Source organism: Erithacus rubecula (genome assembly GCF_903797595.1).
Source record: "Erithacus rubecula genome assembly, chromosome: 3".
Taxonomy (NCBI): domain Eukaryota; kingdom Metazoa; phylum Chordata; class Aves; order Passeriformes; family Muscicapidae; genus Erithacus; species Erithacus rubecula.
The window spans coordinates 107,085,647-107,110,810 of NC_136689.1; the positions used below are offsets into that span (position 1 = coordinate 107,085,647).

The 25,164-nt window shown below is 41.1% G+C and overlaps 1 protein-coding gene across 5 annotated transcripts in view; it reads left to right on the plus strand.

Moving 5' to 3' along the window:
* Positions 1–23,585, plus strand: part of MAPRE2 (microtubule associated protein RP/EB family member 2) — a 97,989-nt gene extending 74,404 nt beyond the window's left edge. For 4 of the 5 annotated variants that reach the window (XM_079299424.1, XM_079299422.1, XM_079299423.1 and 1 more), the window contains 4 exons: positions 683–896; positions 11,729–11,868; positions 16,311–16,469; positions 21,463–23,585. In XM_079299424.1, coding sequence (XP_079155550.1) covers positions 683–896; positions 11,729–11,868; positions 16,311–16,469; positions 21,463–21,534 — 585 coding nt within the window. In that variant the 3' untranslated portion in view covers positions 21,535–23,585. The remainder of the gene's footprint in view (positions 1–682; positions 897–11,728; positions 11,869–16,310; positions 16,470–21,462) is intronic. The other variant, XR_013773517.1, reaches the window with a different exon arrangement.
* The last annotated feature ends 1,579 nt before the right edge of the window (positions 23,586–25,164 follow it).

Genomic DNA, 25,164 nt, shown 5'->3' on the forward strand with positions numbered 1-25,164 from the left:
TCTGTGAAAAATGTCAAAGATATTGATATGGATACATCCTCATAGCCTTTCCTTTGTTTTACTAGAACGTTTTAAGGCATTTAAATCAACTTCTGTATGTCCACAACTATTCTGTGTATAGCTATATGTGGAACAGAAAAAAATTACAAGGTTAAAACCTTAGGGTTGGTTCATATGATGACCATGTGCTACCAAAATGTGGGTTGGTTTGAACTTTAGCATGTCTTGGAAAAGCTGCTGGGTTTTGTAGTTCAAACAGTAGGACAGAGCAAGAAACATCTGTCTGGAGTTTTTGAAGAATTGCTTGTTTGCAGTATGTCAAACTGTACCATGTCCATTAAAACCAGAAATCCCTAGCTGGCTGAATATAGTGTTACTCCCAGAAGAGTGTCATTCATCATGGGATGTACCCATGGGATGTAAGAGAGTACCTCTGTGGAACAAAAGCTATAAAGGCTTACATAAACCTACTGTATCACTGCTTCAAAGGCTGGGCCTTATTTTTTGTTTTCATTTTTTAAGAGCACTTGAAAATTGACCCTTTGTCTTAGAAACAAAGCAATGGCAGAGGTTTATTTGTTGATGCAATTAGTATATTTTTTTTCAAGTGAGTGTGTATATGTAATTTTTATATGTAAAAATGGCAGTAATGTAATATTGGACATTAATATCTACCTTCTAGGTAATTCCTGTGGAAAAACTGGTCAAAGGGCGTTTCCAAGACAACTTAGATTTCATCCAATGGTTTAAGAAGTTCTTTGATGCTAACTATGATGGGAAAGAGTATGATCCTGTGGAAGCTCGACAAGGCCAAGATGCTCTTCCTCCACCAGACCCTGGTGAACAGATCTTTAACCTGCCCAAAAAGTCTCACCATGCAAACTCTCCAACTGCAGGTATTTTGCATCTTAAAGAATTCAATTTCTGTCTCTGAAGACAGTTATAACCTGAGGTCCACTTTACTTAAATACTAGTTAAAAATTATTTCTTTGGGTGGTTGGGCCATTCTTTTTACCTCATCATGGGCTTAGCATCTTGAGACAGCAGAAAGTTAACATCTTGTGTGCTCCAGTTTGGCCCAGCCCTACTGAGCATAGGGTCTCCTCCCCTGAACCCCCTCCATGTAAATGACGTGGACTCTGATAATGTCTGGTGGTGGAGACAAAGGCTTTTAACCATCCTGTTGCTGAATGTGGTATGTGCAAGTGTAATCAAGAACATTAAATGGAGTGTATTCCTCTTTCACACCTCCACCTTTATATAGGAAAATGCTTGCAGAGGCTGATATATTTTTTAATTTTTATGGTGAGTAAAATCTTTCCACATCTTAAGGGCTGACCAGAAGAAGAAAAAATTAAGTTATTTTTGGGTTTTTCTGTGCTTATTGTTTAGGTATGCTAGTCTTCCTAACTGAAAAACATAGCTTTTGCTCTTTCACAAAGATACCTCAGTCTTCTAATTTTTTATATTTTGTGCTTGTATTGGGTTTGGTACAATAGAGATTACACTTCAGAGGACATTTGTTCTCAATTTTGAATTTAAAACTGAAGCAGTGTTGATAAGGCATTTAATTATTACTAATCAGTGCCTACACAGAGTCCAGGCTATTTCAATTTCTCATATTGCCTTGCTAACCAGCAGGCTGGGAGTGCCCAAGAAATTTGGAGGGGACACAGCCCTGACACAGCTGACCCAAATAGACTGAACAGATAATCCATACCACATGGCATCATGCATAGCCAGAAAAGCTGGGGGAATAAAGAGAAGAGTGGGGAGGGATGTTCAGAGTTACAGCATTTTTCTTGCCAAATTACCATTTTGGGTGATAGAGTCTGGCTTTCCAGGAGATGGGTTAATTCCTGCCTGCCTATGGAATGTGGTGAATGAATTGTTTGCATGGCTTTTGTTTTGCCTATTAAACTATCTTTATCTCAGCCCATGAATTTACTCACTTTTCCCCTTCTGATTTTCTCCCCATCTCACTGCAGGGGACAGTGAGTGATCAGCTGTGGGGGCTCAGCTGCCTGCTGGGGTTAAACCACAGCAGTATTTCTGGAACAGTCCAAAGGACTAAACCTTGTGGCTATGACTAGTCACTAAGCACATGTTTTTTTTTGTTAACTGAGAATTGAGAGAAAAGGAGAGCAGCTAATATTTAAGAAAAAATATAGTTACTGAAAAAGTGTTACTGGATATGGAAATGCACACACACCTAATTCCTTGATTGGTTTGTCCTAGGTTTATGCTAACCCATTCCTCAAATAGGGATTAATATTCAGTTGATTTTAAATCTGTGGCCTGTCCTCTCATGGGCATGGGTATGCCCCAGTACCCACAAAAGCAGGAGCAGGTGTGAAGCATGAAGCACCCTCACTTTTATGCTGCCTTGTGCTCTGGAATCCTACCCAGATTTCAGTGTTCTGCTCTGATCACTTCTGACGTCAGTGGGGCATACTTGGCCAGCTGCCTTCAGCTCATTAGTGCTTCCAGGAAATAGGGCACCTAATAGCAGGCCAATGCTACTCTGGGCTTCTAAAGCTTGTTTACATCTTTATTTTGCACTGTCTTATGCCTCAACTTCTGAATTTCAGGGTCTGGCATGCTCCAATTTCCCATGTGATGTCTTGCTGGAAACAGAAAACCCAAGCGCTTATGTCAAGATGTTGTCCAATTCAGAAATTGGAAAAGACACTTTTATTAAACACAGACTTTACTGTGCTTGTTAATTCTTCTTACAGATGGTCTGTTCTTCCCAAAGTCACAAATATGTCATCCATATTAGAGCTGTGGAGGTGACAATCCTACAGAAATTGAATAGCTACTGGAATGGAACCAGCCAGCTGATATGGAGGATAATGCAGTAATGTCTTGTTGTGTTGTTGGTTGTATGAAGAGCATGCAATGTGCCTTCCCAGCCTTTGGGGGAATTGTACAGCTGAGATAGTGTGATAAGTCATGAGAAGATCCTGTAGCTGTGAGAGTTAGCGTTGTCATGGAAAACTTCCTTCATTATTAACTTAAATGTTGTCCGGAAGTATAACAGGCAGGACACTTTAATTTCTGAGCTGATGATGATGGGGTATGGACATTACATGATGCTGGATGAAATGAGAGTTCCAGGTTTTCCTGCTGCTTGCATTTCAGAACAGAATTAACTCAGGTGGGTGTCAGTCATTCCATGGTTTTACTGAATTCTGGGTGAGGATGTTGTCATGGCACTGATGTATGGTGCCTTTGTGCCCCATCACAGCACCTACATGTTGCAAGGAATGGGAGCATTTACTGATGCTCTGGGAGGAGTTCTGTACACATCTGCAAACTTGTGTGTGCTTCTCTGCTGTTTGGGAGTAAATTGGGATGATGCAGCAGCAATTTCTGGGCAGCTGGGAAATTGCCATGAAAGATGTTCTTCTGAACCTCTGTCTTCCACACTTAGCTGGAAGTGAAGGAGTATTCATTACAGCTGCTATAGGAGCCATAATATAGAGCCCAGGATATTGTTGGCCTTCTGGGCTGCAAGTGCACAGTGCTGGGTCATGCTGAGCTTCTCATCAAACAGCACCCCCAAGTCCTTCTCAGGGCTGCTGTCAATCCATTCTCCACCCAGCCTGTATTTGTGCTTGGGACTGCCCTGGCCCAGTGCAGGACCTTGCACTTGGCCCTGTTGAACCTCATGAGGTTTGCACAGACCAACCTCTCAAACCTGTCCATGTCCCTCTGGATGGCATCCCTTCCCTGCACTGCACTGACCACACCACACAGCATTGTGCCATTATTAATGTGTGCGATTTGCTCTACAATAGCAATAAAGTGTTGAAGCTGTGATACTACCGAGTCAGTTCTTTAACAAAACAGAAGGAAGCAGTTGTTACAAAATATAAAGAACCCAAAAAATCTTTAGCATAATCCAAAAGTTTTTAAATAATGTGCAGTGGACATACCTAAATGCACACATCTATTGCTTGGTGTCAGGAACAAGCAGATATATGGGTACTCATTCATATTTGGGGGTTTGGCAGGCTTTAAATTATGCCTATTCTAAATTGATTAGATATATGTATTTCTAAAGGAATTATTGACTTTAGCTGCTAGCAGTTTCATATGCATTTCAGATGATTTCTGTTGCTCCATGGAGTAACTCTTCCAGTGCCCTTTGACAGAGTTTCGGGCTTGAGTGATTTAGGAGATGATTATTGATTATTCATAACTGCTTTATAACACTGTTCTAACTATGTATTTTTGGAGATAGACTAAGATATATGTCCTTGAGTTAACAAGTGATCAGATCCTTAAAGGCTGTTCTGAAAACTTATCCAGAAAAGTACTGGCATGAATTAAAATTATTTTTGATATTTTAATCAGACTCTAAAGCTTGACATGATGCCTGGTATCAAGTAGCTGCTTCCTGTACCTCTAAATAGATATTAACCTGTATCTCTATAAATGCAGAATGTAGTCTTTATTTAATTTGGAAAGTAAACACTTTTAAAACAACCCAAAACTCGAGAAATGTAAAACTGCACAGGTTTTTGTGTTAGTTGGTGAGCAGGCCAGCAGCCATAGCCCTTCCCATTCCAAAGGTGATCCTACTGGGGGGTCAGCGCGGGTCACAGATAATGCAGCTCAGAAATGGAAGCATAAATAGGTCCCAACTAATCTGCTGTGCCACCCTCGTGCTGCCTTGTCCCTTCCTTCAGACACAGAGCTGATGCTGCTGCCGTGGGTGGATGGTTTGGTCACGTGCCACACTCTGCTTCTCAAAACAGCAGGAGCAGCAAGGTTTCACCAGGTGAATGCAGCTCCCCAGTGGGGAGATGAGGGTCTTTTCCTCCTTCAAGGAGCAGCACAGACCACTGCTGCAGGCTCTCTGGCAGCAGCACCACAGCTGCTTTTAGATCTAATGCCATCTGCCAGCCCTGAGCCCACTTTCCATCTCCTCCAGCCTCTTCTCTAATGCAGTGGTAAACAGCCTACAGATGTAGAGTCAAAACCGTGGTACAGGATTAAAATATTAGGGCACTGTTGTTTGTGCCTGTTCTAATGCTCCCTGCAGAAAATAGCACAAAAGGCTTCATCTGCTCAAAATTGAAAATAGTGATCAGGATTTTAGCTTAGTGTCTTATGTAAGTATTCCTGTATGTCAGAGCAAATCTCCATGGAGCACTCTCTAGTGTATGGGTGTGGGGTGTCAAAAACACATGGGTGTAAGACAGCTTAATAAAATTAATTATTTACATGTAAGCTGAAAATGTGAGAGGTTCTTAGATCTGAAGGCTGTTAGATTTTTTTAGTTTGAAATATTCAGTGAGAGCAGGATGACTAAAGCAGAGCTGGAAAATACTGGAGGATCACATGAGGGCTAAAAATACCCACGCTATGACAGGGAAAATAACCAGGGCAGAATGAACTGTTTGTGCATGAATGCATTATATATAATGTGCCATCGAAAAACCAATTGCACAAGAGAAATACTGATTTTTCTGTAGGGAAATGGTATATCCTGCTGTGACAGATGTGCTGTAAATTAATTTTGAAGGATAAAAATACTCAGTGAGACCAGTCTTTATTTTAGCAGCTAGTGATACGATTAGAACTCCTGGGAGACTAGAAAACCCCTAATGCTTTTTTTTTTGGCTTTCCACCAAGATCTGCTACCTTTTTCCCCAGTGGCAGGCAGTAGGTGTTGTCAATGGCAATCTCTGCTCACAGTGGTGCAGTGCTCCAGGACACTGTGGCAGAGCTAGAGATGGAAAGTGCTGCAGGGTGACAAACAGAGTGTTTTCATCCCTAGTTCATACAAGGCCAAGGAATTGTGCTAACCGAGGGGAACAGCATGTGCAGTGACAGCGCCGGCTGGGAGGTAAAGCAGCTCTGCTGTGATACAGGCACAGCTCCCCTGCCAGCAGGAGGAGAATTTAATTTTTAAACCCACTGAGGTCGAGAATTTAGACCAGGAGGCAACATGCTTGCAGTGCAGGAGCCAGGGCCTTTTTTCCAGAGATGATTGTTTGGAAAAGCAGTGGTGAAAATTGCCATCTTTATTTTCAGTATACCACGGGTGTGGTTTGAGTGTGTTGCACAAATGTTTGCACACCCTTTCATTTTCCAACACACATTTATTTTTCAGATTTTGCTTTTGAGATTGCTTTCTCCTTATAGCTAGGCAGACAGTGAGATTTTAGAAAATGCAGGTTTTTAAGAGCACTTGAAATTTAAAATTGTGTTCTTCTGTTAAGCCTGTGGATTGGTTTCATCCGTTGAAGATAAATGCATACTTAAATATGTTTCTAGAGCAAATAGAGGTTTCAGTTGAAAAGAAGTAGTTGTTGATTATTTTAAATAATAAATAAATATTGGTTATTTTCAATCTAGAGTAAAGTCTTCATTTATGATGGGGGAAAGGCTTTGGTTAGTTCCCTTCTATCAAATCTTGTATTAAAGACAAACTGAGGCAGTCATGCTATCAGCAAAACCTTTGCATTTGACAAGTGGCCTCCATTGGGCTTTCTTACTTGGATAGCTCTCTTGAAATTGTGAAAGTTTCAAGTTCTTGTAGACACTTCTGTTTGCCAGCTGTCTGGCAGAGAGGATGAATGCAGAGCTCACGATGCTGTACTGGACCAGCAGCAGTGAAAGTTTGGGAGCTGAGAGGACAGAAGGTCCTGCCTGCCAGGAGAAGGTAGCACCACAAAATAATTAGGACAATGTGTTGGGATTCGGAAAGTCAAGTCAGATGTTGTCTGAGCTCACTTAATTCCCATTAAGTATCATTTGTCATCGCTTATTTCATTAAGTGTCCTCAATTGAGCATTTTCTTGTGTCCTGGTGTAGCTACAATAATAAGAATGAGTGAATATTAATTAATCTACTGTTCTCACTCTCTTGGTTTAAGTGGGTGGAGAGTTTTTAGCTTATGAAGAAATTATTGTGGCCTCTTGTAGGGTTTGGTTTTTCTCTGTGGCATGAGTCAGGAATATTCATTTTATGAAATCCTCTAATTTGACTAAAATAGACTGTGAGTGATTCCCAAATTCCACTGAAGCAGTGGTTGCGTGGGCTCAGCCAAGTCTTGTGCTTGCCCAGGGCTTCCAGTGCTCTCCACATTCTCCTCATGCACGTCCACACTGTATTCATGCACGTGTTTTCTTGAAATTTTGCATAAATATTTAACAGCATACTAATTACTCATATAGCTTCAAGGAAGATTCCTCTCTAAATGTTAAGTAGGTCTCTTGTCTACAAGACTGTGCCTGTGATGTAAAGAGAACTGGAATTTGCAGCCTAGCTTTTTTGTACCCAAATCTACACAGTGCCAACATCCACTGTTTTATGTTGCAGAAATTTGCATCTGTTTGTAGAACTTAGGTATTTAGCAAAAGGAACAGTGAAGCTGAAACTGCATGGGATACATTTAATTATGGTGGACTGACTAGTAATTGTTTCTGGAGTACCACAGATGGAAACCTCTAATGCATCTCAAAGCTGGCTCATCTTAATTCAGTACAAGTTCAGAATAATTTGTCTTTCAATTGTGAATTTACTTTTCTCATCTCAGCTAGTGTTATGTGGGCAGGTACAAAAAGTTATCCAGGTGCTAACAGACACAGCTGCAATACTGTTTACAAAAAAAATTGTAATTGGAACCCTGCATTGACCTAAAACCAGAGCATGCTGTCAGAAGTTCTCACAAAACAGTGGAGGTGGGAAGACACCTCTGAGATCATCCAGTCAAGCTGCTCTGCTGAAAGCAGGGTCACCTTGAGCTGGTTGTCCAGGACCATATCCAGTCACATTCTGAGTATCTCTGAGGCTGGAAACCCCTCAAACTCTCTGGACAGTTTGTTCCAGTATTTGATAACCCTCAGAGTGAAGAAGTTTTTTCTTATGTTTAAATGGAATTTCTTGTGTTTCATTTTGTGCCCATTGTCTCCCATCCTTTGGGGACCACTGAAAGGAGCCTGTTTCCTACCTTCTTTGCACCTTCTCTTGAGGTGTAGGTAAGATCCCCCCTGAAGCCTCTCTTATCCAAGCTGAACAGACAGAGCTTTCTGATGAGGCTTGGATGTGAGGTGCTCCATTCCCTTATTCTTTGTGGCCCTTTGTTGCACTCTCTCCAGTTCATCCATGTCTGTCCCATCCTGGGGAGCCCTGAAATGAACCAGGCATTCCTCATGCGTCCCACCAGTGCTGACTAGAGGGGGAGAATCAGCCTGCTGAGGATGCTTCTCCCAGTGCAGCCCAGAGGCTGCTGCCCTTCCTTGCTGGGAGGGTGCTTTGCTGGCTCATGCTCATCTCAGTGTTCACCAGGACCCCCAAATCCTTTTCTGCCACAGTGCTTTCCAGTTTTTTGGCTGCCAGCATGTTTTGGGGCATGGGGATGCTCCTTTCCAGGGGAGGGCCCTGCATTTCCTTTTGAACATCAGCAGTAAGCTTGAAGAGGAATTAATAATGGCAAACAGTTATGTTGCTGATTACAATGCAATTCTCTCACTGATCAGGGAAAAGAGATGACTATTGGATACCTTTTGCATAAAACACCTGTATAAAATTTTGTGCTTTCTCAGAGTGTGTAAACAGGTCGTGTATAAATATTTTCATGGAAGATGTGATGTTGGAAAGAATTTAAACTGCTTGGATTTTGTAGTCCCTCTGAGCAGTGCATTAGGAGTTATTCCATGACTGCACTAATTAACTACAAACCCATTGCTCAACCAAGTCATTAAGTCTATCAAGATCTTTTGTCTCTGTTTAGATATCTGGCTGTTTCAAGTACTTTGCATTACTGTACTGGCCAGCATCCTTTAATTATTTTATGAAATTAGGCTTCTGCTAGAATGGAAGCTTACTTCTGAGCTGATTATAAAACTGAGGCCTTAGAATAAATGTGCAGTAAAGCTTTTTTTTTTGTTCTCCAGGAAATTTTAAATTAGAAATCCCTAAGCATTCTCTGCTGCAATTAAGTTCTGTCCAACTGCTGCTGCTACCTGCTAGTAACTAGATAGCTGTTTTTTATCTCTGAAATGGGAATATATTGGTCATTTAAGAGCTGATCCTGAGCAGTGGAGCAAAAGTTGATTTCTTTTGATTTGTCTGGGTTTTATATAGCTTAGTGGCACTTTGCTGTAGAAATTCAAAAGGCTTTGTTGTACTCAAAGGAGGGCAGAATATAGTGTCATATATCAGTGCTGCAGGCACTGGGGATGAGACTTTCTCAGCACACTCTGGGAGGGCACCTCAGCTGCAAATTAGAGAGAATACCTAGGGATCAAATGCTTGTGCCTGCTCTTTCCTTAGCTGTCTCAGTGCCAGCTTTGAAGCATTTTCTTTTCAGTTGATACCCTGAACCTGCATCTTGTAGTTGTAGAATGCAATAAGAAGTAAATGTTGATTCTTTGGCCATTAAATAACTTGAGACTCAGCTAGAATGCTAGAGCCAAAGTGATTTTATTTCATGTGTGTGTTCTTATTGCATATTTTGACACTAGTTCACTTCTGTTTATCTGCTAATCCAAATGAAAATTATTTTCCTGGTTTTGAGAACATTTTAGCAATCTTGCTCTAAAGCAGCTGATTTTTAGTTAGTCAAAATATGGGCTGAACTTAGGAAGCATTGAAGGCAGAATGCTAAAGTTTAGGCAATTTCATAAAGAAAAATAGCAGCAAAAGATCTTGGCATTTTTAATATTTTTCAACTTTGCTGATGTAAGTATGATGTGAACAAAAAATTTCATTTCAGACATATACACAACACTGAATTTTCCCAACTTTAGCAAACCTGTGTGCTGTATCCAAAACCTTCTGGAGAAGAGTTTATGTGTGCAATAGATGTGGTAGCTATTGGAGTCACCAGTTTCTAAAAGAAACAAAACCAAAACAAAAAATGCTAAACAAAAATTTTTAAAAACAACAAAAAACCCACAAAAACTCCCACCAGTATGCTTTTTTCCCCTTATCTGTCTTATATTAAAGGGCATAGAAAAGGAGGATGCTATCTTGCACAGAAATGTTTACACATGCTAACTGAATTATCAAGTTGTTTGTTTGTGTTCTGTTGGCTTTAGGTGACCCAGTTAATGCAGTTATTCATAGGGGTGGGAGGGGATGCTTGTTACAGAGAGAGGCCTGTGACTAAATCAGGAAAGCTTAAGCTTGATTAAATAACCCATTGCTGTTCTCCTTTCCCATCACCTTCCAGCTCCTCCAGTGAGCCACTGTCACAGCTCTAGGTCAGTAAGACTCTGTGAGATCCACAGTCTGGACATATGGACAGCCCCACAGGCTGTCTCTTCCTCTCCATGTCTCCCTGCAGTTTCTTCCTAGTAATGGCTTTATTTAACACATTTGTTTTACAAAAAATTGCTTTAATAAAGCATTGTCTGACACTGGGGATGCATTGTGGGAATGACAACTTAGAACAATTTGTGGTGTGCCATAAATCAAGTAATCCTGTGGGAGGAGCAGCTGGTGAGGTATGGGTAGAAGGTGGCTGCTGAGAAAGCCAGGGCAAAATCCCTGTGGAAGTGGTGAACAGCAAGCTTAGAGCTCAGCTGGGAGCTGGGTGCCTGCTGGATTAGGGCTGTTTCCTGTGGGGCTCAGGCTTCAGAGCTGGCAGCATTTGGTGGTGGAGGATGGCATGGAGCCTGTCAGCATGTTTGGACAACAGTGTTGTGCTCTTTGTAGGAAACAATGATGGACATGGGTGCAGCTGAGCAGGACCTCTGATTCACATGCCTGCTTTAATAAATCAAATCAAATAGGCCAGAAAGAGGCTGGGTTTCTGTTTTGTCTTCTTAACCAAACCAGTTTCTGTATCAGATGTCTGTCCAGTGCATCTCAAATGTGTTCCTTGTTGGAGGGGATAAGCAAAAGGCTGGGTTGGAGTGCAGTGCTTGTGGGAGCTGGGGCAGGGGGAGAGCTGTGAGCCAGGCACTCATGGATGGGCTGAGTGACTGTACCAAACAGCCAGCATCAAGAGATGGAAGATGGAGAGGCAGAGCAAGGCATGGGGAGCTGGCTGGGAGGTTCCTGTCAAGGCACTGCAAACCCTTTCACACAACTGTTGATCTAGTTGGGTGTTTATGTGCCAAATCATTGTGGAAAAAGAAGATCTATACACACTCATTACTTGCCATTTTTGCTAGTGAAGACATTGCTCCATGTCCTGGCAGATTCGCAGTGCAAGTAATTAAAAAGAAATAGGAAAACACAAGGAGATCAAAACACATCTTCTGGTCACTGTGGCCGACTGGGGAATCACCAAAGGGTTTAATTCTGCACTCTCTGAGTTTCAATACCCAGGTGGTTTACATTTGAAAATGAAAAAAGCACAGAGGCAGTTCAGCTGAGTTTATTTCAGCTCTTTCTCCAGGGAAATTGAGGATAGCTATATATGTTAAGTAATGGGCTGGGGGAACACTCTCTGAATGGCATATTTTTTTAAGCTGAAAGTTGCTCAGATCTAAGGGAACTTTTTATTCCGGTTTGATGTTGTTTATTTTGGTTTTAGAGTTACCTCACTCTCAGCAGCAAACTCAGATTGGTAGGAAATGTGGTTTTTCCTTTCCCAAGGCATAACAGCAGTGGAATTTCCTCTACTGTCACCTTGAAGTAAGAGAGAGGTTGGATGGCTGTAAAATCAATATTTGTGTTTCAGTACCAGATTAATAGGAATGCATTTATTACAGAGACCAATCTTGTTTATTGTTTTCTTATTTATTGTGTTTTTCAGGTGCTGCTAAATCCAGTCCAGCTTCTAAACCAGGATCAACACCTTCTCGCCCATCTTCAGCAAAAAAAGCTGCACCAAGCAGCTCAGCATCCAAATCAGATAAAGATTTGGAAACCCAAGTCATACAGCTCAGTGAACAGGTAAATTTGATTTAGGCACAAAAATAGATGCATTCATTGTCACAGGCAGGCATGAAATCTAATATTGTCTTCTGATGAATGATGCTTTCCAGAATTATGAGGGGACAAAAGTGGAAATAGTTCAGCTGGAAAGAAAAAAAAAAAAAGGACAGAGAGATTTATTGTAAAACATAATGTCTGGCAGAGATGACTGATTTTTGCCAGTATTTTTAAATTATGATCTTAGGAGTGACAGGTAAGCTTTTCAGCATCTAATTTTATTAGATTTTATTAGATATTGAAATATATCTTTTATTTCACCTGGAAAGAAAAAACCCAAATAGTGTCTTTGCTCTTGTGTATTACTAATTTGAAATAAACCATTTAATGTGCTGCTGTGGAGAAAGTTAGCCTGTTTGTCATACCAAGGTGTTAAGGGATTTGTAGTTAAAGTGAGACTAGAGCATTGTGCTCGGCTTCCTGGAAGGAAGGTGTTAAAGAAGCTAACACACCATTTTCTTTTAAAAATGTTATTTATCTTGCTGAGAATACTTAGTTATATTATAAATAATGTTCTGTGATATAATTAAAAAGATTCAGAATTTCTGTAATGTTATGAATGCAAGAGGTTCATTTTTGTTAATGCTCTGGAGCTTTACACTATTCTGTCATTTCTGAATTACAGAGTGTCTGCACTGGACAAGAATAAATACATGCATCTAGTTTAAGACTGTGCTGTCAGAATGGTGCCATTACTATATATGAGGCCTGATCCCTGTGTTTGTCCTTGGTGAGGGAAAATGGAAAGGAAAAACCTCATATTTTAGAGTCCCTGGGAGCACCATTTAGGAAGCAGTAGTTATTCTGGATCAAGTATAATTTTCCACAGTTAAGGGCATTTCAGTTGCAGACTTTCACTGACCTGAACAGTAAAGATTTCAGTTTGCAGGGGCACTGTTGGCAAGTTTTTGATGAGTTGCATGCTGAAAGGTGGTGGATGGATAGCCACGTCCCAGACATGACATTCTGCAGATTCAGGGCATCATTCTGAGCAGCAGAGAGCACAGCAGGGTCCACCAGCTTTCCAAATGGGCTCTAGAGTGTTGCTGAAACAGAAAAGTTTTTAAATGTTGCACAAGGAATGGATGCATATATTTTTCATGGAATTCTTTTTTTTTTAATCAATGTCGAGCAGAGTTCAAATGTCAGGTTAATGCAACTGAAACCATGACATTTGTACTCAGAAGTCAGAATGTATTTACTTCAGGAGGAGGAGTTGGTTGGCATCTGAGTAACATTAAAATATTTGATCTTTACTGAAATAGACAGTCACTATCACATCCACTGCTAACATATTTCTAGCACGTTCCATGTGTGAAAACCTTAAGCTTTATATACAAATAACCCTGAAGGAAAATGAATTATTTCCCCCATCACCAAAGAGGAGAAGAAGAAATCTGGAGGATTTGAAAATTGATTCTTTAATAGCTAGTTTTTAAGAGACATCATCTAGCTAGAATGGTCTGGAAGGCTCTTTTTCTTAATGCTGACAGCATTTGGTGTCTCATTTCCCACTAATGGATACTTGTAAACCATGGCCATATTACACGAGCCAAAAAAGCTATGCTGCAAGCAGCTCTGAGCCAGGTTTTCCTGACCCCCAGTGTGAACATGCTCCAAGAGCCAAATTGCCTGGTTTTTACTACTCTGCAGCAGTTGTGGAGATGAGGGCAGCAGCCACTGTTGCTGTGTTTCTGTGTCAATTATAAGTAAGAAATGCTGAATTGTGTTGTGGATATCAGGGTCCTATGTTGTTTTTTCATCCCTTTCATAGATAGCAGCCAAGGGAGATGGAAACATCTGAACCTCCATGCAATTTGTAGCAGAGAAGTTTAATTAGTGGGGATGTCTGTACACTATATTTTACCATAGTGTGGTCTAATGAGCTGTTTGCAATAATTGTTAAGCTGTCTCTAATATTTGCCAGTTAATGGCTCCCTACAATCTTAAAAGTTTCTCTTAAAATCATCTTTGAACTGTGCCAGTAAATTAAACTCCTAAATTAAATTCCAAGGAGTGTCACTCTGTGTGCTGGAACTTGATTACCCATGGCATTAAAATAACAAAGTGGTCCCTGTTTGTGTCTTTGGTCTGTGCCAACTCTCTCCCCAAGAGTGTCTGAGTGCAGCTGAGGTGACAACACAGACCAGGGGCTATTGCATGCAGAGAAGGGACTTTTACATATGGAGAATGTAAAAGGAACTATTAGCTGTGTGCTGATATACATGTGGTTTCTGAAAACAGCATCATTGTGGATTTTTGCCCGCAGTTTGCCCTGCAGCCTGGCTCTGCAGCCCTGTGAGTGTTCATGCTACCACTAAGTGCCATCAGAGAAAAGACCAGTCAGTAAGAACTGCTGCCTTTGCATCCATTTACTGGGTTGCAGAGGGGTACTTTTGGTCCAGAAGTAGAACACTGGGAGTTGACTTGAGTTGTTCCTTTTGGCATGCTCATGGAAGGAAGAAGTAGGATGCAGATGTGCAAAGTATCTGAAGAAATATGGATTCACATGGCACAGATAGGTAGTTGGAACTGAAGGAAAGCATATCTAGTTTGGTTATAACAATGTTTATTCTATACAGTAGTTAATTAACTCTGTGCATATGCACATAGTTTAATGATTTTGTTTCTTTAAACAGCGTGAATGTGAGAGAATGAAAACAGGAGAATGTCTTCATAGTAAATAGGTCAGAAGGGGAGATAGTCTCAGCTATTAGCTGCCAATTTTTCATCTGAAGTTCATTGTTTTCCCAAGCTCTAGCAAGAGATCTGGAAGCAGTTAATTCTTATTCTGGCTGCATTCAGGCATTGCTCTCAAGCAACATACTGTGGCCATTCCTAAGTATGAGATCTTCATCTATAGACCAGAATATTGTAAACTCTTATTTCATTTTGCTATTCCTACTTTCGTAAAAAAATAGTTAATTTTAAGGTGACTGGTCATTATATCCATAATGGATTCAAACTGTCAAGAGAAGCCTTGAGTGTCACACTCAGGCAGCTGCTCAGAAATGAATTAGTGCATAAATGAGATGCCCTGAGATGCTGCTCTGGTAACAGGTCAGTTCTGCCGCTTGACACCTTTGAAACTGCAATCAAAGGTCAGGAAAAGGCATCCCTAGCTCAGCAGTCATGAAATAACAAACTGAAAGGATTTAGTAGGCTATCAAAGCATTGTTTGAACTCTGCTGGTATTTTTACTAGTGAAGGAAATAAATTAACTTGCAGTAGAACTGGCAGCACAGAAGTTTCTATTAAATCATATCAGTTCACTGAAATGTAGTCTGATACGATTTAATTTATTTAGCATGTTTTATTTAGAAAATCATTTGTATAATTGCGGGCTTTAAAATGTGAATGCTAATTTGGCTGTAATTGGATGTGATTGGGGTCAGTGTGTTTACTGTAGACTGCTTTATCTGTGATTATTTCTGTTGGTTTGTACACTGCTGTCCTCCAAATTTCTGAGCCACTTATCCTGATTGTGTATACCCCATTAGACAGAAGTTGATATGTTATGCTCCCACAAAAGTGTTTTTTAAAAATATATATGAATAAAAATTTATATTTTTATATATATATATGCTTAAAAATATATAAATCATCTGTCATGATTTATACAAAGCCTAATCATTAACAGCTACATTGCCCATGGATCATTTGCAGCAGTCCTAGTGGTGAAAGTGAGGCTGACAGCATAGCTTGAAGATTCTTGTGAGCAAGGTTGCAAGGAGAAAGGTACTTGGCATTTGAGAGAATCTGTTGCTAGAAGCAGCACATCAGTCAGAGCAGGTAGCCCGTGGTGCACCAGTCACGCAGCAGAGTGCTGAAACACAGGTTTGTAAAATGTGGTAAGTGAGGAGGCAGAACAGGAGAGGTGGAAAACCAGCACAGCAATACCACATTTGTAACTAGAGGACCTTTTAATTCCCTAAGCAGACTATTTCCCTCCTCTGCTAGTCAGTATAGTTTTAGGCAAGGAAATATTGTAGGTTTCCCAACAACTCCACATTTATCCAGGCAAAATAATGCAAGTATTGAGCTGCAAGTTTTATTAGTTACTGCTACATGACATTTCTGGCAGCCCTGTTAGGAGACATGGCTTAGGTAGCCCTGATTTCTGAACTGCTGCTTTGAGCCTCGGTATAAAAGAGTGCTGAGAAAACTGACCTTTAAGGATCAAGGTTAGGATGTATCCAGGGGGAGTAGTGGGGGAGCCTGATTTACTATTCTCTGTGGTGTAAGTTTCAATTTAGCTCTGCAACAAAAAAACCTGGGCTTCATTTTAGGCGATAAAATCAAATATGTATTTAAGATTGTTTAGCATACAAACTTTCATATTGTGTTCTTTTGTCTATAGTACACCTCAAAACTGATGCATTCATGTCTTGGTTTATATGCAGGTACATTCATTAAAACTTGCACTTGAAGGTGTGGAGAAGGAAAGGGATTTCTACTTTGGCAAATTAAGGGAGATTGAACTTCTCTGCCAAGAACACGGGGGAGAGAATAATGACCTTGTCAATCGGCTAATGGAAGTCCTTTATGCTTCAGATGAACATGTAAGTTGAAGCTTAATGGCTTTTATTTCAACAAAAAAAGCTTAATTGTGTAAAATTTTATTGGTATAGTATTGGGTCATATCCTCTATTTAGGCCAGCAGAACTGTAGCAGCTAGGATTCCTGTGACTCCTCCCCAAAAAAGGAGGTTTGCATTTGCAATTGCAAACAACAGATTTTTAGCTTGGGGGGAGGATTTAGGAGGTTTGTTGCTTTTCACTGCATCAGTGTAGGTTTTGTATTCTGGGTTTGCTGAGCTTTATCTAAAAGGGGAGGGTCTATGTCACAATATTAAATTGATTTCATATGGTTCTGAGCCTTAGTTTTGTTTTTTTCATCTTCCCCCTATGTGCATGAAGTATTTTACTCGTGTTCTTTAATGTGCTGAAAATCACAAAAATTCTGGCAGAGAACTTCGCTGTCTACAGCTGTGAACCTTCCCTGGCCCATGTGGCAGTGCTGGAATATGTATGGTGCAGGTTGCCAAATACATAATTATATCTACAAAGATAATGCTCTTTAGCATTTTTTATCCTGTTGCTATAGGCAAAATTCTTCCTTGTGCAAACTAAATAATCCTCTATTAGCAAAAATTCTGAAGTGTATTGTCTGCAAGATTAAGCAAGAATCTCATTGCGTCTTAGACTTAATGTTGTAGACACTGAACAAAGCAAGAAGCTGCAAAGGGTGCTGGTTAAATTCCTCAGAGACATTCAGGGATAATGATTCAGTGGAGATTCAGCTGAAATTCTCCCATTCATGTTAACTAAATCCCTGTATGGATTGCACTGACAATTGACCCTTCAGTCTCCAGTGCAGGAAGGCTTTGGCTCCAGAGTGTACAAGCATCAACTTAATCCCATGGCAGCACTGTGGTACCATAGGCTATCTTACATCTGCTCCCAGAAAACTGTTCCAGCAGTAGTCAGCTGACTTAGTTTATATCAAAACTAGTGCTGAAGGAACTACTAATCCAACATACTTTTTCTAAAAGAGCCTAATGTAGGGACTAAATGTTTGAGAGTTAGGTGCAAGAGAACCACAGGTTTAAAGCTAACAGGTGCCACTGCTCAGATGAGAAGTGACAAGGGAAAGAGGATTTGTTCAGCAGTGCAGAGTGAGTGCTAGAGAGGAAAAGGAGGAGGAAACCATTATTTTCACAGGAATAAACAATAGGACAAATTTGCCAGGCATGTGATAACAGGGTAAAAGTGTTACATATATACAGTGGTCAGAGAAAATGTCTTCTGGATTCAAGAGCAGTGATTTATTTATAAAGCAAAGCCAGAAAAATCCCTCTTCTTCCCATACCCCTACCACATCTATCTGTCTCTTGGCTGAAACAGCAGAGTGGTTCTGCACCAAGGAATGCATTTGTTGCTTTTCCTTCTGCAGTTTCCCTTGCTGGCAGAACACATTACAAAATGTTCTACATCAGTTCATTTCCCAGTGTTTTATCTGCTTCTTTCCTCCAAGCCTTTCTCTGTTGAAATCATTATCCATGCCTGCATGTGAACTACATACAACAACTGTGCTTTCATCTGAAATGTGGTTGCTGTTGGAGACAGGGTGTGTCACTGCAGCAGGAGAGCTCCTCCAGAGAGGAATACAGAGGCCATTCCTCACACAATTTTTTTGTTCCTTTTGGTGATCTCCTCAGCCTAACAGATGGACTGTGACTTGCTGATTAGCACTAAACCAAAGACACTAGCTTAGTGCTGATTCAGATCCTGCCTACTTTTTGGTTTTGGACTTTACTCTCTTATTGCCCTGCTTTGCCCTTCAGATCTGGGATTTTATTTTTTTTTTCTCTCTCTCTGTAATGAATTTGTACGAAGTTAAATTCTTTATCTTGCAGTATTTTGCAGGTTAATCCCTTGGGAGCAGCAGTTTGGTTTTCCTAGTTAGGCCATGATGCTGTTAGGTGAATTGTGTGCAGAATTATTCAAAATGCAAGTATAGAGTTTAGTCCCTCAAAGAATCATTCCCCTGGTGTTTGGTTTGATTTGATTATTGTCGTATTGCATTGAAGAGATTTTGATCAGGTTCATGTCTTGGGGTGGGGAGTCAGGTAATTATTTTTCTCAGAATTTCAGTTTATAGTGTAGTTTCAGTCATGTCACCTCCTAAGCTTCTGTTTTGCTTAATTCAGTAAGAACTAATTTTTTAAGACTGAACAAATTTTTTTTTTTGCTTGATTTTGGTGAGTTTGAGTATCAAAAAGTATCAATTCAATTGGTTCTTTCTCTTTAGAGCCTTCCTTTTCCCTGTTCTGCTTAAACCTCACCATTATGTCTCTGCTTAAGCAAGAGGAATGCTATATTTTCTACTGTCATCTAACATTTAGCTGATCAGTCCATAGACCTCTGTAATTTTCAATCACAAATTGGTCATTTGTAATCCTACTTCTTCATAAAAATATCCCAAGTTGCCAGAGAACAGTGCTCAAAAGGCTACATTTGAGTGGTGGAGAGCTGTAGTCCCTAGCTCTCAGTGTGTAAAGCACTTGGTCATGTGGCCCTACACTGGAAGAGCTTCAGAGTGATAGACAAGAAGAGACTCTGTCTGGTTATGAAGCCCAGAGCTGTTTAGGTCTTTGCAAAAAGAAGAAATGTAGGAAAGCTTTTGCTTTCCTACACAGGCTGTTGTGGTTCAGTTCATGTAGAAGTTGGGAGAACTGCTCATGTTGGGTATCTCAGTTGCTCTGCTCTATTTCCCAGAGCAATTGCTCAAAATGCAGCTGGTTTGGTAACTTTCTGCTCTAGCAGCTTCTATATCTGCTGCTACTTTTGGAAAAGGCCCCTCCCTTCCTAACACCAGGTTTTTGGAGTCTAACTCTTCAGTCTACAGACATACCTGAATAGTTTGATGCAGGTGGATCTAAGGGTCAAAAGAGACCATCTCTCAATATGGGAGACAGAGATGACCATGATCATGTCAATCAAGTCAGAAATAAATGCTCTAAATAGATCTTCCACTACTTTCCTTATTAAAGGCTGCTGTTCCATGAGATTCCACAGTCCCAGAGTAATTGGACTCTAATGGTTCCCATTTCATGTATTTATAAAAGCTGTACTTACTGAAAAACGTGTCCCAAGTCTCAGAACCACTTCTGAACTAGTTACATTATAAGATTCACTATTTCCATCAAAGATAAACCTGGCAAAATAGAGGCCACCACTCCAGAGCTGTGGAGTAGGCTCCACTCCCTGTGCCTAGAGGGGAGAGAAATGAGAGAATGAAGGAAAGCACGTACATGACCCATAAAGTCTGCACAAGTGAGCTTTCTAATAGTGCATCTCATAAAATTGTGATACACAGGGCCTGTGGAACATGTGCATCCCAGAGCAGGTCATCTCAGCACAGGAGGAGGATCAGGGCTGATGGGGTTAAGGCAGCAGCGCTCACTGCAGCTAAAGAAGCTTCAGTTTTCTCACCCCGCAGGCAGGGTCATGTTCTCCCAGCTGTCAGCTCCTCCCTGTGAACCTCCTGTTCTCTGCACATCCTGCACCTTGCAGCCCATCACAGGAGCTGCAGTTTTTAGGTACTGCTCACAGAGCTGCTCTGACCTGATGTACCTACTGTATGTAATAAGGGCATCATTTCCCCCAGGGGCCAAAACATGCTTAACGTCAGCTGCCCTGACTGACGTGTGACTTCTGCCTGAAAATGGCACTGATTGGTAGAAAGCTTGATTTCAATTGAAATTGGGCTGTTTCTATATGTGGTAAATGGATTACTCTTTCCATTATATCAGAAAATGTTAGGAACCTGCTTTTGCCCTTTAGATAAATATTTTAAGGGAATTTGCCTGTTTCATAAGTTGCTCTGGACTATTGTGGGGAAACTAAAATGATGGCCTTCCTTTTCTTTTGATTTTTGCCTCAAATTTGAAAACTTAGCAGTAGCAATTTGTTAAAGTTAGTTGTTCGAGCCACTTGCTTCTAACAAAGTTTAGGGAGCCAGGCAGGTTCTGCAGAGGTAGCCCACTGGGGGTGCTGGATTTTGAGTGGCGGCTCAATGTCTTGGAAAAGTGTTTTCCTTTGGAGCTGCCTAGGGCGGAGCAGTACTAATGCAGGGCAGAGCTTACATGAGAGGGATCTCTTCAGTGAACCGTGCTGTCGAAAGATGGAAAGCACTTGAGAGGAAAGCTGTAAATGCAGCTGTGCTTAATGGCAGTCCAGAAGGGATGCTCTAAAAGTCAGCCAGGCTTTTCTGAGCTCAGATAACATTGAGGTCAACTCAGGATACTAGGCTTGTTGCCTCCAATTTGAAAGTTGTTCAGAACTGGTGTCATCTGCAGCAAGGATACAGCCTTTCCTTGTGTCAGGAACTCATCTTCCAGTGGGAATGTAAATTCAGAGAGACAGCTTTGGATAATACTATGCATAAAAAGAATGGGAAGTGATTACTTAGTAATTAGTGCTTTTTACAGTAGCTCTATAAGTCAGTGAATGTGGGGCTCTTCCCCCCAGCTTCCCCAAGAAAATGTGTTTGCAAGTCTGTGGGAGTTAGTGTGGGTGTATTATTTTGGGAAAATAATATGCCTGATCAAAAAAAGGAGGTTGTGTTGAATTTTGAAAGCAGGTGATAGTAAAATTGTCTTGTCCATTTAGTGATCTAGACCTTGAGAGAAGATTGTGAGAACACTACAGCAGACAGGTTCAGAAAACCTTGGACAGGAGGACATCAGGATGCTATGGTACAGCATCTAACTGTTGGCCTACCACTGTCTAACTATTCAAAATGTTCCCTCACCAGAACAGATAGTGATGTTGAAAGCTGACATTTTTTCTAGGGAAATACCAGTACTGCACATGCCTCAATTAGAATTGTTTTTATTTTAATGTAATGTTATGAGATGCTGCTTTCCTCATTTTGTACATCCTTGCATGAAAATTGTTGAGTTTTATGCTACAGTGAGCATCATGGGACAAGATTACATGAGGAATGCTTTCTGCTGAAGAGTGTCTTGGGATCTTTTTCTCCCTACAGGAGAGCCACACAGATGAGCATGAAGGTGAAGAGCAAGTCCATGAACAGCCCCAGCAGCAGGATGAGTACTGACTCACGCAGCATCTCTGACAATTTTCGTTTTGTGTGAGAACTTTCTTCTGGAGAATGGAACATGTGCGGCCTCAAACTTGAAATCAGTTCACTCCCAGTCTGCCATTAACATTTATGTACCATAGTGAGTGCCAGCCAACCACTGCATTCTGTACCAATACTTTGCCAAGATGCATTTGCAGACGTCTTCTTTCAGTGTATCTTCCCAAGAGGTTGTAGGGCTACATCACCTACTGTACATCACTGCAACGTCACCACTTGGCTGCTTGAGATTTGTTCTGCTCTTTAAAAATATATATATTTATTTTTTTTTCTTTGTCTTAAGTATGATACACTTGTAACTTGTTCTAACATATTTATATTGGCATTTTGTGTGGCAAGGAGTTCTGTACCACTAGCTGTGTCTCTCACTTTGTGGTGCTTTTGCATTTTCCAGTACATCTGCCTTGGGGCATCAATTTGGCCAAACAGTTGAAATCAAGGGATACAGTGGATGTCCTACTCAAGCCATAACGATGAAGTTGCATTGTGGAGGAAAACGCTTGTGTTGCTGACATTTATTCCTTTCCTGCCTTCACAAATGAAGGCAGAGCATCTGTTTCACTGGGAGATTTAAACCCCTGTGTTAGGAGGCTTGTTAGAAAGCTGCATGGTATGTTTTTTGGCTGGTTTCTGGAGGAACAGACATCCACTTAAGCTTTTTGAAAACTCTCCCAGTTTCCTAACTAGTCAATAGACATTTCCCACCTTTTCTTCCTTTCTGAGGAATCCAGTCCCAGCCTCCAGCTGCAGCTCCACCTCCACAGAGCTCATTGCTGGGGGAGGAGAGAAATCTCCTTGACACAAGAGTTGCTGCAGGACACAGTCTCTACCATCATCCTTGGCTTCCCACCTCTCAGAAAAGAAGAAAGTAGGCCAGCCATTTCTTTACACTTTCCTTCCCCCTTCCACTGCCCAAGCCATACAAGTAGACAGAAATTTTGTCACAAGTGCAAAGTATGGGGGAAAAGAGCAACGACACTGGCCCCAAATCAAACCCCCAAACTCTCCTGTAAGTGGATGGTGGACACTTCACAGATTTAAGGCTGCTTCCAGAGCACGGAGAGGAAGTGAGGAGTCCTCCTGGAGACAGGGCACACATCAGAAGGGGAACATCTGACTGAGGGCACAGAGCTGGTTCTGCTCTTGGTTGACCTTTCTCCTTTCAGGCCAGTGTGGTGCAGAACCATGTGTGCACTGGACATGGCTGCAGTGGGAGTGTTCCCTTCCAGTCTGGTCCCATGGCCCTGTTCTAAATTATGGTATCATATAACAGAGGTATCTTGAAGTATAAAAAGCATTCCTTGTTCTTCTTTACCACTGTGCACTGTAGTCTCTCTGGTTATTTAATGACTGGTATTCTTGGTCTCCCAATTAATTTTCTGGATTCTGGTTTGTTGTGCTGATTTAGCAGGTATGTGCAAGTCCCATCCCAACTGGTATTTACTGAAAAACTGCACAGCCTATTAACAGCTAAATCATTTTTAGGCATTCATAGGCTCCCCAGCTTATGCTTCCATAGAAAGGTTTCCAATGAATCAGCCCCCAGGCACACACACATGCACATGCAGTTTTCCATTCCTAATCAATCTTCTGCAGCTAAGTGGCTCTTAGTTAAACGTGAGAACCCTGCTGTTGTGCTGCACCACCAACAATATATAAAATGCAGTTGAGCACCAGAACAGGTATTTCCAGTTCCTTGATCCTCCCCCTGCACAGCAGAAGAGTTTTTGGACCCTGAAGGCTGAAGTTTTCCCAGCCCTGCACTGAGTGTTGACCTCACATCCTACCCAGTGATGAAATCAAACTACTGCAACCTGCAGGCCAGCGCTTTCCTCTCCCGTTTCAATTGGTTACAAATAAGGTCTGGTTATAAAATCATGTTTTTTCCAAAATAATTATTTCCAGGAATCACCACAAATGGGGGAATTGTCATTTTTGTTGTATTTGTGTTTATTAGAACATATGTACTTATTACAATTGTCATTGTAATAAACAGTAGTTCTTCATAATACTGTTGAAGAGCAGTTACTAATTTTTTTCCAGACTCCAGAATGTCCTTTAACCTTTCTGGGATCTCTGAATGGGGCAAGGAGTTTGGGATCAGGCTATAAACTTAATTTCATCAGCATGTCTCTGCTTACTGGAGTTCATCCTTCTGCCAATACTTGAGCAGGTGCACGGAGAGCACTTCAAGGGAAAACATTATTCTGAAGGTGCAAATGGTTGGGCTTGCTGAGCTCCCCAGACAGTTCATAGCCAGGCTGTTGTGCCTCTCTTCTTTTCTCTCTTTTGAAGCACGTATGAAAAAAAGTTTTAAAAAGCTGAACTTTGTTTCCTGGAAATTCCTTGTATCCTGTTTCTGATCTGAGGACCACAGCCCTCTCACTGCTTGTATCAAGGGGGGAGTGACTGATGTAGGGAGCCAGGGCAGTGAAATTCTTTGGGGGCACCAGAAATGTGGCTGTGCTGAGGGGAGAGCAGTGTTCTGAAAGGGGAAAGAGTTGTCCTTCGCCCCCACCCCCTGTGAGTAACCCATTCTTCTGTTATGGTTTTAATATGCATTTGTAATTACCTTTACTAAATAGCACACCATAAAGCTTTGGTTATATATTAAATGTAAACTGAAAGGAATGTAAACATATGTATTGTTAATTATAAATAGATAAGTAATGGCATAATAGATACAAAAAAAAAAGTCTTATTCAGATGTATCAGTCATTTTACATTATCCACAAACTGTCGCATGATAGAGTAGATTTTTGTCTGAATATGTGAATAACTTGACTTGCATTTATCTTTTTACATATTTAATAAAAAAATATATGTTAAAATCTGTCCAGCTTTAGAAACTATTCGGAACATTCTAAAATAATAATTTTCTGGATGAAATACATATTTTTTGATTCATCAGGGGCTGCATATGGGAGCAGGAAGAAAAAGGCAGCTGCTTTAAAAACCCAGAAGTTCACTTATCCTGTGTGTGGATAGCATCTGTTTCCCCAAGAGCTCAGCAACTCTATTCCCATATATAAATCAAAACAGAAAATGCATGCATGTACGTGCATGTAAACAGCACATTTTTCTTTATGGTAAATACTTTCAGATTTTGGAGTGCCAACTCCCTTGGATATCAGTCCAAAGCAAAACTGGCAGCAGCCAGGAGGCAAAGAGAGGTACACAGAAAGGTACCAAAGCTCCCAGTGGGCTTCCTCGCAGTGGCCAGGTATTCGGGGATGGATCTCCAATGCAGTACCTAAAAGCTGCCTAGATTTTGGATTAAAGTATGAGGTTTTGTTGAGAGAGAAGGGGGAAAATTCACTGTAGTTCTCACAGCTCTGGTCTTTTGTAGCTGCAGTAGTTGCTGCTCAAGCACAGGAGTTGGAGCCTTGGGTCAGGACCCTTTTCTTCTGTGTTGAAGTGACCCTGTTGTGAGCCACCAGCCTGCACCCCACTGCTCCAGGTATCCCTGGGCCTCTGACACAGGAGGGAAGGATGGAGCAGGGACCAGAGGAGCCTGTTTCCAACCCAGGCATTCAAACCTGGGAGAGTAGCTCTTGGTTAGCAGCTTTTCATAAGACCAGGAGGAAA